The 20,776-nt window shown below is 40.4% G+C and overlaps 1 protein-coding gene across 1 annotated transcript; it reads left to right on the top strand.

The window, feature by feature from the left end:
- The first annotated feature begins 3,452 nt into the window (after window positions 1–3,452).
- LOC118237472 (thrombospondin-4-B-like) lies at window positions 3,453–18,005 on the top strand. Its single transcript, XM_035436200.1, has 22 exons — window positions 3,453–3,778; window positions 5,277–5,474; window positions 5,650–5,897; window positions 6,217–6,316; window positions 7,064–7,146; window positions 7,235–7,286; window positions 7,872–8,041; window positions 9,333–9,470; window positions 9,911–9,988; window positions 10,411–10,566; window positions 11,025–11,129; window positions 11,398–11,505; window positions 11,596–11,755; window positions 12,926–13,044; window positions 13,327–13,379; window positions 13,461–13,654; window positions 13,791–13,969; window positions 14,980–15,028; window positions 15,411–15,607; window positions 16,232–16,404; window positions 16,803–16,942; window positions 17,394–18,005. Exons 1-22 carry the CDS (start codon window positions 3,700–3,702, stop codon window positions 17,453–17,455), a joined length of 2,841 nt encoding a protein of 946 aa, XP_035292091.1. The 5' UTR covers window positions 3,453–3,699; the 3' UTR covers window positions 17,456–18,005.
- The last annotated feature ends 2,771 nt before the right edge of the window (window positions 18,006–20,776 follow it).

The raw sequence follows: 20,776 nt of genomic DNA, 5'->3' as shown, positions 1-20,776 counted from the left end.
CATCATATGTGTCATAAACACTCAGCACAGGCAAATTGAAATGAACAATACGTCTTATGGTATTCTGGTTATACATGACAGCATTACTGAATCATCCATCAGATGTATTGGTCCACCAGGTCCAGCTGATTGCATGCCTTGTGTGTGAGCAGTGACAGTGCCAACCTGAAGTCAATAGAGTGGAGAAGGGCCAAGAATCCAGATGACCACAAAGGTTCCATCCTCTGGGAAGGAGCTGAGAGAGATTTCCCATTGTCCCTGGAGGCAAAAATTTGTGTATTTGCTGTAAATTACATTAAAGTTAAAACAGTATGCCAAATGTTTTTATTTTGATGAACGAAAGGAAAAGTTGCGTATTTGAAAAGTTCATGAAAGTATGTGTTTAATTGGGCTTTAATTGTTAGCAGTGGAAAGCTTTTTAGAAAATGCAGTGTTTACTGTTAGCAGTAAACTTTCCAGTCTTTCTGACTCATTTATTGGAATGTCATGCTTGTGTCCTCCGGAAATATCTGTAATATAAGAAACACCTGTTGAATGGTGCAGATGTGGTACCCTTAACAACAACTCAGTGAATCCACAGGTAGACAAGTCTGAAATTAATTGCATAAAAATAACATACTATTTGACATTTAAAAAGCAAAGTCTCAGTAAAAAAGCAACCCTCCTACAAGGCAACTAACATGAAGTAAATGGTTTAGAACTTAACTGAGAAGTGAATGTCAGGTCAGTTCAGGTTTATGTGGTCCTTAACAGGCCCATAAACCACCAGCATTCAATTTATCATCTCATTGTATTTTATGGCTGGAATATTAACATTTCAGGAGCAATATTGTTTGCATGTGAAAACACCTCCGTGCAGGCCAGTCAGGTTCTTTCCCTCAGCAAATGATTTGTCCTGCTGAAACAAGAAAGGGCCTATCCCAAACTGTTGCTACAAAGTTGGAAGTGCACAGTTCTCTAGAATGGCATTGTATGCTGTAGCATTTAGATTTCCCTTCACTGGAACTGAGGAGCCTAGCCCAAGCCACAGACCATTATTCCTCCTCCACCAAGCTTCACAGTTGGCACTATTCAGGTCAGTGCAGTCGGCAGTATACTTTCCGCCAAATCCAGATTCTTCCGCCAGATAGTGAAGCGTGATTAATCACTCCAGAGAACGCGTTTCCACTGCTCCACAGTCCAATGGTGCTGTGCTTTAAACTACTCCAGCCCACGCTTGGCATTGCGCATGGTGAGCATAGGCTTGTGTATGGCTGCTAGTTCGTGGAAACCCATTTCATGAAGCTCTTGACGAACAGTTATTGTGCTAACGTTGTTTCCAGAGGTAGTTTGGAACTCTGTAGTGAGTGTTGCGACCAAGGACAGATGATTTTCATGCGCTACATGCTTCAGCACTCAGTGGTCCTGTTCTGTGAGCTTGAGTGGCCTATCGCTTCACAGCTGACCTGTTGTTGCTCCTGTACGTTTTCACTTCACAATCACATTATGCAGTTGACTTGGGAAACTCTAGCAGGGCATGAATTTGACAAACTGCCTTGTTGGAACGGTCGCATGCAATGACAGTGCCACATTGAATGTCACTGAGCTCTTCAGTACGACCTATTCTACTTCCAATGTTTGTCAATGGAGATCGCATGGCTGTATGCTTGATTTTATGCTCCTATTATTAATGGGTGTGGCTGAAATAGCCAAAACCACTCATTAGAAAGGGTCTGGAAAGGTAGTGTATATGATGTGATAGGAGCCATGGATGGCATGGCTAAGTCGAATAGGATAGAAATGGTATGTTAATAGTGATAGGATGGAGAACATGTGCTTAATACCTATGATGTAATATTACACAAAAGCATGGTTTATAGATTCATTGGAAACAAACAGATATTTCACAGTGCCTGTTAAAACTGAGAGATTAGCTATAAACAATGGGGGAGATTTTCGAAGAATGATGTTCTTCAGGAAAGAGTTGTGAAATTTATTTTACAAGGAAGGAGGTGTTCTCTCTGAATGCACTGTATCAGTTCCAACAACTTTTTGTATTTTCATAAATAGTTTAATAGTTAATAGCATGGAAAATACATGGGCTATGTTTTTGTCAGCAAATATATGAACAAGAATTTGTCTGATGCGAGAGGAATGTGTGATACGAGTGCATGTGTTTGATCTATGATGTAAAATCATCCCATGCATGTCTCTTATATTTATAGGGAACAAACTGTTACCACACAGTAGTTGTAAATGTTGAGGGAGAAAGAATAAACAATGGGAAGATTTAGGAGTAATAACATTATTCAGGGAAGGCTAGTAAAAACGTTTACAGGCGGCAAGGTGTTGTCATCTTTAATAGCATTGCATCCGTTCCAGCAAATTGCTGTTCTGGTAAAGGCTTTTAAATTTAGCTGGATATGATCACAAAACTTGGCCATGCATGTTTTTTTTCCCCCTTTGTGCCAATGACAAAAGATCCAATCCGGCATTGTTCCAAGCCCTTGGGGGAAAAAGTAGATTTGGAGTTCCAGATTTCGGTAAACACTAGATTTTACCAGACAGACTGTAGAAATGGCCTTGGGAAGGTAATTGCAGCTCCACTGCCAAAAAATGTAGAAAATCCAGCCTTCTCTCATTTATCCAAACAGTAACCACTATAATTGTATTGATAGAGAGCAGACATTTAACTTGGAACACTGACAGAGTAAAACTATTTCCTATTATAAGGATTAGCTACATTCTGAAGTGCTTTTTTCTTTCTTTCCTACGGATAATATAGGATATAAGCCTGCACCTTGCTGTGAAAGAAGCACTTTATAATGTAATACCAATATTAATATTATTAGGGTCCATTTTAATAAAACAAGGTAGCATTATTCCAAAATTCTATCAGAAGCCAACCATTTTACAGGGAACAGGAAGTGTGTGATCCTGACCTCTGGTTCCAGTGAATTATGCTCTCACTCCAATGTCCAATTTCACTCCAGTGTCCAGCAATGGCTTGTTTTATTGAAAATGTAAAGAGAAATTGTTTTCTGGACTTTGGTTTTGTAAGTGCAATTCTTCTGGAGCTAGATAGCCTTTTGTGGTTAATAGCAGAATTAGTGAACTAAATGTATGTAACTGCATTGTTAAAGCTTGTAGCTGCAAGCTTTAAAAGGGCATGTCAATAATTACTGCGATTATTCTAATATTATATTGGTCTATTTTGAATTGTAACTCTGAAATTGCATTTACTTCATCCTCTGTGTTCCATTCATAAATGTATTTGTCTGACACATTTTATGGTGAATTGAGGATAAATCACAGAGAGAGTCTATAAATAATAATAATAATAATAATAATAATAATAATAATAATAATAATAATCCAGAGTGCAGAATGCAGAACTGGGAAGGTAGCTGAGTGAGAGAGAAAAGTGACAGAGAGGGGTCCCTCAGGAGGTCCATGGGAACCGCTAGGCTGGGCTGGATAGGGCTGATCACACCTCTGTTGGAGGGCATCCGGAAAAGGGCGTGCACCAAACAGCCACGTGCTCACCTAGTCATGGGACTGTCAAAGCCCTTCAGCCAACTGCGTAGGAACGCACCTCGCTCTGCAACTGTGACAGTCTAGCCTCTCTCTCCCCGTATTTTAATCCCTGGCTCCTGTACCCTGAGCTGTCTCCACTGCTACCCTGCTAGAGAAGAGTACGTCTGCTTGCAAAGTGGGAGGATGAATCTGTGGGTAGACCTTCTGTTCATCTCACAGGTGCTGTTGCAGCTGGGCTCCAATGTGCAAGCTCAAGGCACAGGTAAGATGCTAGATCTTGTATTTTTCAATGACTGATTCAATGTTAGATTTCTATGGAGTACATTGAGCAGCATCAGTTTGAATGGATTTTATTTTTTCCATGTAGCCATTTTTATACATAGTATCTATTTCAAATTCAATAAACAGGCAAAAGGCACTACACTAAAGTATTTTTTAAGTAAAATTTGATTTGATTGTAAAATGACTGTAAAATATTAAAAAAGAAAAACTTTTTTTTTCCATTTGCCTTTGCAATTTTAGTATTTGGCTTAATGCTGCAATAAATTTGTTCCAAAGAAACTTCTTTTCCACTGGTCTTTTGGTTCATTTCCCACCCAATAAAATTTTACACTAAAGGAGGCTGCACAGTGGCTTTACCAGACACAGTCCATTAAAATGTCCCTTAAAATAGTGTTAGACTCTATGGACATATATTGCTATATGAACACAAGAGCTATTTAACACGAGAATGTATGTGGATTGCACATATGCATTCAATGAATGAATTAACACTTAATTCAGAAGGGACTCCTTCAAGAGCAGCAGAAACAGAATAACAATAAAAATAGTAATATATTTGCCATAATATAGCATAAGCCAAGTTGACATAAAGGGCCTGTTTTTGTTCTTAATGACTCAAACAGCATGGCATATTTTTACAGGTGGAGCTGTAATGTGAAATTTTTAAGAGGTGATGAACTGAGTACTCCAATATTTCAGTGTACACTGTCTTGTCATGGACCCCAAAAATTACAAAATGTTTTTGAAAGTTTGACAAGAACTGAACTGCTAAACTTTGCCTGTAATTGCTCCAACCATTCACATGGTAATGAGTACACAGAAAAAAGAACACCCCCGTAGATACCATTTCTGGGATATAATCAACATTTGTCCATAACTTTGACTTTGACTGATGCCAGCATTACACATTTTCATCACAAACTCTGATTGCTGAACATTTTCTTCACAGGTACAGAGATTGCTGAACTCAGTTAGCTGTGTGTGTGTGGAGAAAAAAATATTTATTTTAATTGTTAGTCAAAGTTGATTAAATCAACAAATGTAGATTGGATCCCATGTCTAAGATCTGTGCATCTATGAAGTCAAAGTCCTGTACACATCAGGAATTTTCTATGCTTAATAACTGCATTCACTGGTAGCTGCAATTGGTACAAGTGATGACACATCTGCACAGATATTTTCAAATATTTCAGTAAATCCTCATATTTTGTTTAGTGTATATGTATGATTTCAGCAGAATCACACACTTTCGAAAAACTTGATGGTCTGAAAGCTCTACTATACACAGAGAAAATGCATTATAATGCATAATTACCATATATCACGAAGAAACAAAAAGACTTTTCATTTAAATGACAAAGAGTAATTTATGGTTTGGATCAACATGAAACCAGAAAATCCTCTTTGTGATGTGAGTTGGTTGCCATGTTCCCCTGGAAAAAGTTTTTTATTTTCATTATTTTTGGTCTCCCTTGCAGTCTATGACCTGCTTGTGTCACCGGACTGCTTGCCAGATCTTCTACAGCGGGGCCTGCAGGACCAGTCAGTCGATGAAGTTTTCATGCTCTCAACATTTCAGCTCCAAACCAAGACCCTGACCCAGATATTCAACCTTTATAACCCCAAAAATAACAACAAGTATTTTGAGTTTTCTGTGTATGGAAAGCCTAACAAAGGTATGCATGCCCGGTGTGCTGGCTTTTACTATGAAATCAGTAGGCTTGTTCCTAAATCTTTTTGAAATGAACTTGAAGGAACATAGTGGGTCATCTCTTAAGACAGTCCCATGTGGTGTAAGATGGCCGCTCTCCAGTCAGTGATGTTGCTTAAAAAATCCCTCTCTGTGGACAGCGATTGTGCGGTACCTGAAGGGAGATGGAAAGCTGGCCTCTGTCACCTTCAACAACATGCCGCTGACGGACGGGCGAAGCCACGCCATCATGTTCCACTTGAGCGGACTGCGGAAGGGCGTCGGCAGCATGGACGTCTACGTTGACTGCAAGCTCACGGAGACGGTGGCGGACGTGCCCGCCGCCTTCAAGGGTCTGCCCCCGGGAGAAAACACGGTGGGGCTGAGGACCATGCCGAACAGAGCCCGTGTAAGTGTGGCATCATGGGTACGCCCAGTCTACAGTTAATCCTGCAGGTTGACTCTCAGACCACAAACCATCTTACCTTATGAAAAATACAAAATGTATCTCCTAATAGGACCCCCATATGACATGGTTATGTCACTTTTATGCGTAATGTCACTCTCTCCAACCGCACAAGATATGTTACAGTTGGCCAACTTTATTTGAGTAGGGTACAGGCATATGGTACAGAACTGCTTTTGATTTGTCTCTCCGTGTGGGCGACATGGTATTTTGATTCTGTTTATTAGCAGCAATCGTAAATGTTTGTTTCCTGTGTTGGCAGGACACCCTGGAGGACCTGAAGCTCGTTTTTGGTGACTCAGTGGACAATGTTGCTTCTTTGCAAGATTGTAACTTGCATCAAAGCGACTCGCAAATGTTGGGTAAGAGCACGGAAAGTAAGAACAGAACAGGGAAATCAACTGAAACAAAGCATGAAAAGTAACTGAAACAAAACAGGGAAAGTAAATGAAACAGAGCACGGAATGTAACTGAAACAGAGAATGGAAAGTAATTGAAACAGAACAGGGAAAGCAACTGAAACAGAGCAGGGAAATTAAATGAAACAGAGCACAGAAAGTAACTGGTAAAGAAATGCCATGATTGATACAAAGTAGCTGGAAAATGGCCTCTAAAACACTGAAGGCAGTACGTCAATGCCAATGACACAAACTCTCGCACACACACACAAACACACTCATTACATTACATTACAGGCATTTAGCAGACGCTGTTATCCAGAGCGACGTACAACAAGTGCATCAGTTTAAAGTGCAACTGCGCACGCACGCACTCACACACACGCGCACCGTTTAATCACTTTGAAGTAAGCTAATTGCTTCCTTTATGTAGTTCTGCACTTCCTTGTTGACAATCTTCTGGTGTTTCTGTTCTGGCCGATCTTCCGTGGAAATGTTCTGGAAAAGCGTGGTACAGTTGAAAGGCCATTCGGAAAGCTTTAGGAATGCTCATTAGCAAGCATTCCAGCTGTCATGATCATTTAAGCTATGGTGATGAATTAGACCCAGGTCATCTTCCAAATGCCGGACTGCTTTGCATTAATGCCCAGAGCACCTCCCTTTCCCTTCTAATGGTTTTTGAATGAGGTGTTTCCTTCCTGTCTCATACAGGTGCCAATACGAAACAGCTGTCCAATCAGATGATCGAGCTCACCAGGGTGATCTCAGAGCTGAAAGACATCCTCCTACAGCAGGTAGTGTCTTATCATATACATTCAGCTGCAATTGATTCAAGATTTCAAGACGTCAAAACCTTTATATTTGCTTTGCATCTGATTGCAGGTCAAGGAAACTGCCTTCCTGAGAAATACTATTTCTGAGTGCCAAGCCTGCAGTAAGATATTATTTGAGCATAATTTCACAATGCACTCAATAATTTCAGTTTCTGCCAGTCAAAGGAAATTAAAAAAATTAAACTTCCAATTACTTTTATTGTCTGTATCAAATAAGTCACTACTCTTAACAAGGTTGATGTAGCTGAAAACCTGGTTTATCTAACCAAATAAATTCCATGACTTTTCATTTCTTATTGATGCACCCAGGTCCCTCTGAAACCAATATAAAAATGATACTTCACTAATTTTGTATTTTGTTGAGTAAATTCCATTGTATGATTATATTTAAAACAGAACACAGCTGAACATAAGGACATAATGCTGAATTGGTGCAGGTATAAATCACTGATCCTGTTAAACAGGGATATAGATATCGTCTACATTAACTTCAGACAGATATCTGCTGCTTAGAGTACGCAGTTTTTGCCATTAGCTTAGATTTCCATTAGAAGAGATTGATGAGGTACTCAGTAGCCATTTAAAATATTGCAGCTTCACTCTTATTGTTTCACATGATCATTTACCTGTCTTTATGGTGGATATGTGTGATTTGCTAAAGTTATGACATCTGACTGTTGTTAAAGAGCTGACTGACAGCAATGACAAAGATCCAGAACCGTCCGACGGCGCGCAGTGCACCCCGGGGTCATGTTTCCAGGGCAGCACGTGCGTTAGGACGAAGGACGGGGTGCAGTGCGGACCGTGTCCTGAAGGGTACACCGGCGACGGAGTGAGCTGTGATGATGTCGATGAGGTAATGCACTCCAGCGGACACTGAGTTCATATGAACAAAACCTGAAGCGATTTCTACAGAGATAAACGAATGGCATCATTACAGTAATTACCTGGTGGGCTCTGTGCGAATTCCTCTTTTCTTAGGCCCTGTCCAAACTGTCAGCACAGGAAGGACTGCTAAGCTCTTTAAACAGCCAATGATCTCTTTGAAGAACACTTGGTACAATCAGCCCTTCTCAGTTATGCTTATTATTTCTATTACTCTCTGAAATGAAATAAAATAAACGAATTAATGACAGAAGATTTTAACGCAGTAATGGAACCCTGGGCGAAAGACTCTCCTGACACAATTCCGGAAGCCTTTTGCCTTCTGTTTCCTATACCATTGACAGCAATGACAGAGTAATGGATCATTCCTCTTGAAGTTCAAATCATCCTCTGAGAGGAAATGTTTCATTGTGTTTATTTCCATGATGCAAGTCAGCTGAAAAATGGGAAAAGGATTTTGAAGAGCTGTTGCTGCTTTATTGAAAGTGCACAGGAAAAGGCAACTCGGAGAACTTCTCTGGAAAAATATTAACCGACGGAAGACATCTGGGAATGAGTTTGGTGGAAGTTGCTTTCAGTTTGCCCGAGGTTTATTGCATTATTTTATGATCCTGCTATGGCAATTGCACCAAATGGAATGAGCGTTGTGTTCGTGTTTTACCCTTTAGTAAACCTGGATCCCTCAGCACTGTGATCCAGAGCAGTAGAGTACTGCTGTGTTTTTATTGGGAAGCTGTGGAACTAGCCATAAACTGTACACATGTTTTCCTTCAGCATTCTGTATTCTGCTTTAAGGAAATGGAGTAGAACCACAGAGATTTGAACCCTTCAGGAACTGGGGATCTTTTGGAACTCTGAAATGCTGTAACTTTAAAAGTGAAGTTGAAAGCATTGGTTGCTTACATTGCTGTAGCCTTATTGCAGACTCTCATTTTTCTACCTATAAATACTTTAAGAAGTTAATAGTAATTCAACCAGCTATAAGTATCTCATTACAACTTTTTTAATGTTGTATAGCCTATTAATGACTCATTTGTAGTTGTTGTAAAAGAATGTTACCTAATCTTGTCCTTTTACACAGAGGTTAATATCTCTAAGGTGCTATTGTATGTGCAGCTATGTGAATTCGGCAGATTTCATATCCTTTGGACATGGTGCACCTGTCACAAGCGTGAGGAGTCTGAGGTGTTAGCTGTGGTTTGAATGCCATTTTGTGCTCATGTATGTTCCTCCTGTTGTAACTGCATGACTTGAACTTGCAGTGCCAGTTTAACCCTTGCTATCCCGGAGTGAAGTGCGTCAACACGGCCCCAGGCTTCAGGTGTGAGGTCTGTCCAATTGGCTTGACCGGATCACCTGTCGAGGGAGTGGGCAGGGCATACGCACTAACACACAAGCAGGTAAGGCTTCCACTGTGACCAAACACTCACATTTTTATCTTAGCAAGCATTGTAGCGACATGAAAAAAAATTATTTCTGTTCAGAATGCATGTTGATGAAAATTAACATTATGGATTCTGAAAATACCTACATTTTGCTGTAGATTATGCCCTCTTTATTTTATCTAGTTTTTGTCGGAATCAATCATATGTACTGAGATTTTCTGACTGCCTTATGTTGATAATCTGTATATCAGTTAAATTAAGATACAAAAAGGGGACTAGCTGCTAAAAATGAATATTTAGTCTGGCTTGCTTTTTATTGATGCAAAACAAACAAAAACTCAGGAGGATTATAAAATTAAAGGAAGAGTCTGCTTCCCTTGTCTGTGGCTCATGTACCAACACAGATGGATAAATGTGCACAGCATGCATTCACTGGTTATCTGTACTGTTTGCAGACATGTAAGGATGTAGATGAATGCGCAGGACCCAGCAATGGAGGCTGCACTGCTAATTCTCACTGCCATAACACTGTGGTAAGGCTGTTTATGCTTCTTTCATAACATAATCAAACCAAAAAAAGTGAATTGAAATAGCAAAAGTAGCATTGAGTTTGCTATTGTAAATGTACTCTAGACATTGCAGGTCCAGTTCTGGGCTGTATCATTTGCTGACTGTAGCCAGGAGTTTGGAGTGACAGGCCAGGAGTAGCTTTATTCGGCCGGATGTAGTTCAGCCAGGGTCTCCTCTGTGCTGGTTCCTCTGGTGCACCCAGAGTCCACACACTTCCAGCTGCTGTCACTGATAGATAAGCCACTCTTCCGATTAATCAGGTCCTGTAGTACTGTATAAAAAGGTCATGTTGCCTGTGAGGTCACGTTGAACGCACCAATGAAGCCCTTGTCTGGACCTCACAAATCCTTGGGTTTAGACCTCACAAAGCGCCGGTTCCCCACAGGGCTCGTTCTACTGTGGGACCTGTAAGACCGGATTCACGGGAGACCAGGGGAGTGGCTGCCGCCCTGAGGGAACCTGCGGGGGGGACGACCAGGTGAACCCCTGCGGGGACAACGCTAACTGCGTGGTGGAGAGGGACGGCTCCATCAGCTGTGTGGTGAGCACCCTTAATCGCATGCTGCAGCAACATGAAGCTGAGGCACAGATAAGTTCAATAATGGGAGCACAATCCAATTCCTGCCATTCCTATAGGGCCGGTGTAAATGTTGGTATTTATCCCAACCAATTATGCTGGTTCAATTTTCTAAACAGCTGTGTATACACTTCTGTATACAGCTGTAGATCTCTACTATATTGGACTATCTCAATATAGCTGTAACTGTATCAAAATTGTGTTATCATTGTCAAGAGCTGGTGTGTCTTATTTACTTTAAAACTGTTTTAAGGACACAGTCTGGAATCATTACATTTTTGTATAACATTGGTGGAAAAGTGACCACAAAACAATTAAAGGAGATAATTACATAGCAACAAGAGAGTTATGCTGTGAGTTTAGATCTGTCTTGAATGTGTTTCAGTGGGACATATCTCTCCTGATATTTCGGTGTGTTTTAGTGTGGCATCGGCTGGGCTGGCAATGGCTACCTGTGTGGAAAGGACACTGATATTGACGGATATCCTGACGCAAAGCTCTCGTGCAAGGATGATAAATGCAAAAAGGTATCACTTACCTGTTCTGGAAACCGTCATAGAAGTGGAATATACTGCAGCATACTGTAAATATGTGGACTTCCTGGGAAATCTATTATGATATTGCATTACTGGCATTTGGCACATGCTCTTATCCAAAGCCACTTACACAATGTTTAACGATATTACACAGTATCCATATTTACAGTTGATATTTAGCTACCGGGGTAAAGTCTGTAATTCAGACTTTAATTAAGAAATCTTGCACCATTTTTATAATAGTCTATGCGCATTTCAGGACAATTGTGTCTACATCCCCAACTCTGGCCAAGAGGACGCGGACCAGGACGGCCAAGGTGATTCGTGCGATAGAGACGCGGATGGGGATGGCATTTTGAATGAGGACGTAAGCCCGCTGTTCTTAATTACCCCCAGTAATTATCTCCATAGTGATGGTGCACAGAGTTAAACTTGACATGTTTTCCTCCCAAACCAGGACAACTGCTGGCTGAAGCCCAATACCGATCAGAGGAACAGCGACAAGGATAACCACGGCGACGCCTGTGACAACTGCCGCACCACGGACAACCCTGACCAGCGGGACACGGACGGCGACGGCAAGGGGGATGCCTGTGACGACGACATCGATGGGGACGGTAAAATTATTAAATCTGAAGAAGAAAAAAAACTGTCCTCAAAGTCCTGCTTTAGTTTCCCATTGAGAATTTGTGTGTAAAGTCAAAAAAGTATTGGACCACAGCAACTGATTTGATATAATCGGAAAAAGATTCAAATTCATCAGAATGTATCTGCTACTGTACTTGGTAGCGAGAGATCGTATGAACATATGCTTGGCTCTGCAGTTCTTTTGATAAGCCTTCTTGCCCAGATCATTTGAACAAAAATCTTCCAAAAAACTTGCTCGGGCTAGGTAAATTAACTCTTGAGCTAAAAAGACTTGAGTTCAAAAGTCTAGCCAAAATGTGTGTCTGAGTTATTTGCAGCCTTTTATTTAACCTATCCCAGTTCATAATATTACACATTACGCACCCAGCAGTGTTAATCTGTTTTCACTACTGCTGGGTAATCATGTGATATCTGAAAATATATTCTTTTTTCCAGTAAGGTCATTTGTCACATACAATCTCATAAAAAAATATTAGACCCCAGAGAGACATGGAATTGAATTAGCTCATTTTTCTTACATAAAGTATTTTGTTTCATATATTCATAGAAAAATAAACATGCATTTCCCATTTTACGAGTACCAATTAAGTGTTCCTTCCATTCAAATGTTGTAATATTATTATGCAATTCTGAATACATGCTGGCATCGCTCAAGTATATGGGTTGTCTATGTACAAAATAGACAGTACACCTTCATTTTTTTATTCTCTGTCAAATATTTCTGTTGCACTCCTCATTTTTGTCAGACATTTACGGTCTGTTAGTAGAGGCAGTTTTCCATACTCTCGGCCAGATCTTTGAGGGTTGGTCCAGTCTTACAGCAAAAAGCCACGTGTTTGTCATTAATCACAGTCAAAAAATAAAAAATAAACCTTTCCATGTACTAGTGCCATCTTGTGACAGAATAAAGAAGCAGCATTTCATCTCTTTCTGAACCAGTAGCTCAGGCCAATCAAACTACAATGTACTTAGACCATCCTTTTGAATAATAACATTTTTGTATTGCTTAATTATTTGTTCTTGATTTCACTTGTTGCTGAATTCACAATGTTCTGTGAGCAAGCATGGTGCGCTTAATGGCTTGTTGTTCACTGTTAAAGGCAAAAGCCATAAGTGACTTGATTAATGGCGGTCTTCAGGTATAAAAAACATCCTGGACAACTGCCAGAGAGTCCCGAACTACAACCAGCTGGACAAAGACAATGACGGAGTTGGAGACGCTTGTGACAGCTGTCCCGGCATTGCCAACCCCAACCAGGTTAGAGGAGCACTGAAATAAGCAGTATTTATCACATCTTTAAGCATGGAAGATCCAAGAGCTTAGAATTGTAGGGTTCTATCTGCAGATCGTATGGCTGTGAGATTTCAAGCTTTTGAATTTAAATTTCCATATTATAGCATATTATTATGGTTTTCTGTTATTTCTGTGTTCATTTGGATTGAATAATGTTTAAAAAAAAAAAAAGAACATCACCGTTGGGGAAGCCTCAGTCGTTTTAATAGTATGATGTCATTGTTTTTTTTTCATTTTTGATTTCAGTCAGATGTTGACGACGATCTGGTCGGAGACTCTTGCGACACCAACCAAGACAGGTACTCCTGGTGAAGGCCGGTCATTCCTCAGTCAAATGAACTGTCCACCCGTACAGATTTGCCCGTCTCTGTTGATTACAGCGATGGCGATGGCCACCAGGACTCCAAGGACAACTGTCCCAACGTCATTAACAGCTCGCAGCTGGACACGGACAAAGACGGCCTCGGGGACGAGTGTGACGATGATGACGACAACGACGGCATCCCCGACCTCCTGCCGCCGGGACCAGACAACTGCAGGCTGGTGTCCAACCCCGACCAGATTGATGCCAACAGTACGGAAGCTGCTTTTTCTTTCAGCATAATTTATGCTCTGACCCTTGCGGCAATCGCATTGTAAGAGATGGTGTCATTTTGGCGGAATTTCACTGTTTGAGCTAGGCTGCGCTAACTAGAGCTTCCTTCGAACAGACGATGGAGTGGGAGATATCTGCGATAAAGACTTTGACGATGACCGGGTGATTGACATCATGGACAACTGCCCCGAGAACGCAGAGGTCACCCTGACGGACTTCAGGGCCTACCAGACCGTGGTGCTGGACCCCGAGGGCGATGCTCAGATCGATCCCAACTGGGTGGTCCTCAACCAGGTGCTCCGCCCTCTTTCTCAACTAATGAGGGAGAAACAATGAACACATTGATCATGCTTTTTCTCTGGATCTCACTGTAGGACAAAATGTGTATCTGGTCTTTTCATTGTGCAGATTATACCAGTCAGTGTATGACCATTTATGTACACAGCTGTGGATGCCACAGGGAGGCACACTGTTGGCCATAGCACCTCCCACTGATGGGGGGTTTAAATTGGCAGGGTGTCTCCTACCTTATTACTCAATAACAGCCCCCCCCCCCCCCCCCCACCCCGTTGGGGGTCTGCTGCCTGCACCAGTTTTGCAGTCACACAGCCCAGCTGGTGTGTTTCAGAGCCATAAGGAGCACTTGTTTTCTGAACGCATTTTAGAGGATTTGTGCCCTCTCAAACCGATGGAAAACGTTGCATGGATAAGATACAGTTAGATCGACTGCTCCTGATTGGGTGAGAAAAGATAAAAAGGGAATGAAAATTTGCTGAGAAAAAGACATAAAATGCCTGAACATGAATGTGTGCTGGATCTGATGCGATCAGCCCTCCAGTGACAGTTTGACAGTAAGCTGAAATCAAGAGAGGCAGCGAGCTCAGTGATGTGTGAATCTGGACAGAATGATCGATCTGAATTCCTGATCTGTGAGAGACAGTTTAAAACAGAGGGGGGATCTTTAATGATATAATGACTTTAGGAATCTAATTTAATTTAATGAATTTATGAATAATTAATTAAATTAGATTTAACGGTTTAATTTTTAATGGCCATATTAATAGGCCACTTCACTCCAGTGAATTGCGTATACCTGATACAGTACATGTACATTATTGCACATGATGTTATGTATCAAATGTTAAATGCCAGCCAGGTATGTAGTATGCTACAATAACTAGCAAAATTATCTGTCATTCCTCATATTGTATTGCCTGGTTTGTCGTTACGTCACTTGTATACTTTAATTCATGAATGTTTAGCATGACATACATTTGTTACACTGCATCTGAATTCCTCATCAGGGTATGGAGATTGTACAGACAATGAACAGTGATCCCGGCCTTGCGGTTGGTAAGTGACAGCACAACCCCTTTCCATGTCCGGAGTCCAGGCTCACAGTTTCAATGACCGGTATTTTAAGTAGAAATTTACAGGAGAACCTTTTTAAAAGCATCCATTCCTTTTGCACAAGCATTACATTTGCTTTGGAGACACCCTTCGCTAAGCCCAGTTACATGCCTTACATGTTGTGTAGTATCCTCTGTTAAGGTTGGATATTTATCATAATGTAATTTAGGTCAGATTCTGTATTCAGGAACCTCTCAGTTCTCTGATGAGGCTTATTTCCTGGTGCACAGCACCACTCTGTTGCCAGGTAAGTTGAGATGAGCTTCTGGCCGTCTCTGTGGCGTGTCCCAGGTTAAGTTCCCGCCTCGTCTCTGGCGTTTCCCAGGTTACACGGCCTTCAGCGGGGTGGATTTCGAAGGCACCTTCCACGTGAACACGGCAACGGATGACGACTACGCCGGCTTCATCTTCGGCTACCAGGACTCGTCCAGCTTCTACGTGGTGATGTGGAAGCAGACCGAGCAGACCTACTGGCAGGCCACGCCCTTCAGAGCCGTGGCTGAGCCCGGCATCCAGCTCAAAGTAAGGGAGGAGCCGGGGGAGGGGGGGGGGGGTCTTCCCAAACGGGTCATGTGACTTCAGGCAGCTGGCAGGGGAGATTGCCTCGTATTCCTTCATCTTGTTTACAAGTTCCAAAAGACTGCGGTTATCTGTGAACTAATTGAATCTCACAAAGCTAATCTAATTGGCAACCTTGCTAAAAGGCCCATTAGTATTACAAATACTCTCTCTCTCTCACACACATTGAGCTATTCCTGGGATCCAACCTAGAATGCATTACATAAAAGACAACTATAGATTAATCGTACAAATATAGTTTAATTACTTATCTTGCCCGGTAATTTACAAGATATTGATGCATCCGATTTAATCAATTGCACAGGTGCCAAGGAATGAAGTAGCATTTCTATCAAAAATATCAATAAGAAAAAATAAAAATCCTCAAACACTGTGCTAAATTATTCTGCTAAATGGTGCAAACTTTGTTTTAAATAGAAAAAGGCTTATAAGGCTATACTGGCAGAGACATTTTCAGGTCATTGCTTGCACCAATAAACATGTGGCAGAGTGTGCAAGCTTTTAAAATTTTTCCTCAGTGACTATTAAAAGCCCATTGAATTGGCTTGGCTCCCGTTTCCTGTTCAGGTGGTGAAATCCAGCACTGGACCCGGAGAACACCTGAGGAATTCCCTCTGGCACACAGGGGACACCAGCGACCAGGTTCGGCTGCTGTGGAAGGACCCGCGCAACGTGGGCTGGAAGGACAAGGTCTCGTACCGCTGGTACCTGCAGCACCGCCCCCAGGTTGGGTACATTCGGTGAGCCAATCAGGAGCACTCCTCCGAGGATTTCACTTCCTGGACCTCTTTTTCCCCAAAGCCTTTGCACTACTGAGGTTAACAAAGGTTTTAGGTAACAAGGCCGAGGTCATTTTACAGTTACAGTTAAACAATGTGGGGATATGATTTCAGTTACTAGGGCTTACTGTAGAAGAGGTGGGGTTTAAGACTCTTAATAGGACAATGCACATATATTGTGTTAGACAGACTGGACTGTTAACTTGATTGATTGTTCAATATTGTTATGCCTTAGTTCTTCCCTTTGTCCTCTAGATTGTTTGTGCTGAGCACAGAGTCCTATTACATTGCACACCTGTTGGTTCAGTCTAGTACACAGATGTGTTTAAAAGGCTTCTGAGTCGGTCTGATTTGAACAGGGCCAGGTTCTATGAAGGCCCCTCCCTTGTGGCCGACTCCGGGGTGGTCGTAGACACCACCATGAGAGGCGGGCGGCTGGGCGTGTTCTGCTTCTCCCAGGAGAACATCATCTGGTCCAACCTGAAGTACCGCTGCAACGGTGAGCACCGTCCAGGCCTCAGCCGAGAGGGCGGGGACACTGTGGTGGAGATACGGAGTGGGGGCTTTGTCCTCACACGCCATTCGCTGCTTTCCACATATCAAATGGTGCAGCCTGACCAATCAGAGACAGAGTGAACTGTGTGATTCTGGTGCAAATGTGCAACCAGGATGTCTTAGTACTTGAACTGAGATGAAGCAGCCCTTTAAATAGTATAATTCTCAAAACTGACAGAACTTGATCCCATGGAAAATTCTTGCCATAGTTTGTTGAATGAAGAACACTACTCTTAAAATGAAATGGAAAACTGTTGAACTTCGTGGTCCGGTTAAGTAAATGAACTATCTAAGCTACATCCAGACTGAATGAAGAAAAATACCCAGACATTACAGCAACTCGGAGTTCCAGCCTAAGCGATACCTGTCTCAATGTTTGTCTTTGCTCTTTGCAGATACAATCCCGGCAGACTTTGAAGAATATACCGCACAGAACACGACCACCCCTCCATACTGATCAGTGGGATGAAGAGCAGAATGGCTAGAGAGAGAGGAGAAACAGAAAATCACATCAGTGAACTTTCAATGGGGATAACTGCCACACCCCTCGCAAAGGATCCTGGGTGTAAGGTGACAGCACATGCAATGACAGCACAAACTTGGACAGTTTAAAGAACAACAGTTGCTTATACTTGCTGCTAGGTTTTTTTTTGTTTTGTTTGTTGAGAATAAGCATGTACAGAGGTATGCTTATATAAATCTTATTTGGAATTTATTATAGAACATGGTTAGATGTGATATATAAGCTAAAAATATGATGTATTGTGATGTTTCAGAAAGCAGTCTACAAGAGATTTGTTGACAATTTTTTCTTTCAATCATATAATGCAATGTCTGGTTAAGAACTTCTTCAGACTGAAAGGAATCTCAAAATTATTACTTTATTGAAAATTTAGAGTTAGTAACAACAGCTTTTTAATGTGCTTGAGGAAACTGTCTTCATATACAATATCATCACTTCCATTTTATAATTTTTACTAATGTGATAATAAACACAATTCATAAGACTCTATGTTTAATTTCCTATTTTCTTATATCATCATTATGGATCAGTTAAAATAGATTTAGTCATTGCAGTTCTGGAACAAATCTCAAAAAATGGGTAAAATCCGTTCGGTTACGGTTTATAACTCAGTGAAAGCTACTTCACATCAGTTGTCGGGGAAAAAAAGACAACATTCTCATCTTTAACTTTAAAAATGCTTTATTGAAATAAAGATATTAAATAAAGCAAACCAACAGGGTAGAGTTTTTGTTCTTGTTTCTGCAGTGTGCACCTTCTAGGGCTTCTTTCATACTTTTTCAGAATATGGAATTGAGGGGCATTTGTAGAGAGAATTTATTACTCATGTAAAAAAAAAGTGGTAAGATTAATTAATTTCACAAAATCAGTCAAAAAGCATGTTTTTCAGCATTTTTTGAGGGGTTATTCTTTACACAAGACGGTTTTGGTCTACCAAAGTAGGAACATAACAAAAACCAAGAGTATATACTCGTACTCATACCCACACATACTGTTTACGTGCATGCCCAGTGGTTAAGATGAAAAATACTGAAAAATGATATTGGTAAAAAAAAAATATGGGTAAATGTTTAAAATAATTTTACAGGCTGAAAATGGCACAACATTGACCAGTAATTGTTTTTTTGTTATTTACACAATCATTATACTTTAGACTTAGACTTTCACACAATTGCAATATGCTCTTGAACAGCACCTCAAGTAGTTCATACGAAAAACAAATTCACAAGTATTGCTCATTCATATTTGTCTACTGAATTCAAGCATAACCGACTGATTCAGATCTTTAAAAATCCAATACAAATTGGGAAAACCAAAGCACACAACCGATAATATCCATTTTCTGGATTGTACATTTAACTGGACAGATTTTTATGTTCGATATGTTTTTCTTTTTTAAACTAGCGACAGCATAGGTTAGTAGCTAGAGCAGCTTTGTGTGTTTGAGTGACATATATGAGCATTAAAGGCAATGTGGTGTTTTGGTACACAGACAAACAGTGACTGAGGGAAATTACGTATTTTCAGTGTCTCATCGCATTGAAGTAGACAGATATTCTGAATAATTCATATTTTATGGCTGGTAAACCTAAGTATGTAAACTGGGAAGGAAGATGTTCATCTTGATATTTAAATTATATGAAATATACGTTCTTCTATTCAAGGTGTAGACTTTCAATCCAAACACGAGTGACAGATCTTTCCGAATAAAAAATTTTAGTAACATTTTCAAATGGATTCCTAAAATGAACATTCTCACTATATGTTCTGTACTCATTAACAATACAAGGCAAGCAATATAATTAATATCATATTCCCTACAGGAAACCCCCGCCCCATGTGAAGGCAGACTAAATATCGAGCCTAGTTAGTGGGTCTACTGTTTCAGGCGAATCAAAGTTGAATGCCATTACGTGCATTGTGAATCTATTTCCATCTCGATATTTAGTGCAAAATACAGGATCTTTCTCACCTTTTGTTACTTAACAATAATTCCAGTCGTTACATAATGATGCTCAAAAGGTCAAATATTTTGGGCTTACAGCTATATTATGTATGAATAAGCAAAACTGAAAAGGCTTATTTACTACAAAGGATCAGTAATCAGTAAAATCAGTAATTCTGTTCAGATACTCTTTCAATTTAAACTACAAGAAAAAAAGAAAAATTCGCAAATATTTGCGAGGAACATCTGATATTGCTAATTATACAATTTCATATAATATCCTAAATCAGTTCACAACATATAAAATATACACATTGAACCAAAATGTACTTTAAATAGAACACAACATGCATGCAATTGTTTCTGAAAGATTATAGTTGTCTAATATTAAGAGTGAAAAAGTTGTTTTAGCAAATGTTACTTGATTCAGAATTGTTGGAAACACTGGCAGTTAACATTGCTCCTACAGAGCACAATCATTACAAAACAACACAAATAAAATTACTTATTTTCACACTACTGTAAAACCTGAATGGAATGTTGTGTTTTTGAGGTTTGAGAGATTGATACCATGTTCATATCTGTCAAGTGCTGGTAGAAAAATAAATGAAACCTGAAGAAGTCTTACAGTCCTGCAGATGTCTGTGAATAAAAGGAATGAGGAATTGTACAGTACATGCAAGATTAAAGTGCAAAGTATTTACACTTCATTGAACCACCTTGCGTATTTGCAAAATCTGTCAAAGCATTAATGTAACCACCAGACAGAGAACAGACAAAAAGTTCTAGCGGCTATTGTAATAAACGACAAAGCAGTTTGATTTTAAGTTTAAACCTGAAACTGAGAACACAGATAAAAGCAAGCATCCCCTAACCATGCCTTGGGGTATTCCAGCTGAGCACCAGGGTTCAGAATTAATCTTTATATCACAGTTGGCACACAAAGAACAGCTGAACTTACAACTAGTCAGTGCACAAGGCAATTTTAAAACGCTTTGACTATAACTGCAAAGTGCAACTTTCACTACACAACTGGTGTGCTACATATACACTTTTGCCTTTGTATTTCAAAACCAAAGTCCTATCACCTATTAATCCCTAGATTTGACTCTCACCGGTCTTAAACACTTTGAATATAAAATGAGGAGGAAAAGTATTAGACCTCCTTCATCAAATAAGCAAAGTGACCATCCATATAAATACCCAAAAAATATGAATTAGCTCACAGCTTGGAGGGAAAATCCTCGATAACAAACCCATAAGAAATATACGTTGGATAATGGTTCAGATGGAAATACTAATTGTTTGTG

The sequence above is a fragment of the Anguilla anguilla genome, chromosome 10, assembly GCF_013347855.1.
Source record: "Anguilla anguilla isolate fAngAng1 chromosome 10, fAngAng1.pri, whole genome shotgun sequence".
Taxonomy (NCBI): Eukaryota; Metazoa; Chordata; class Actinopteri; order Anguilliformes; family Anguillidae; genus Anguilla; species Anguilla anguilla.
Note: the sequence above shows the minus strand (reverse complement) of the source record. Positions and strands in the feature narration are given on the sequence as shown.

Bases quoted from the DNA above. Each gene is read 5' to 3' on its own strand.
- LOC118237472 (XM_035436200.1), top strand. From the start codon at position 3,700: ATGAATCTGTGGGTAGACCTTCTGTTCATCTCACAGGTGCTGTTGCAG. The intron at 6,317-7,063 runs GTAAGAGCACGG...TGTCTCATACAG, and splicing joins AAGCGACTCGCAAATGTTGG to GTGCCAATACGAAACAGCTG. The intron at 11,506-11,595 runs GTAAGCCCGCTG...CTCCCAAACCAG, and splicing joins ATGGCATTTTGAATGAGGAC to GACAACTGCTGGCTGAAGCC.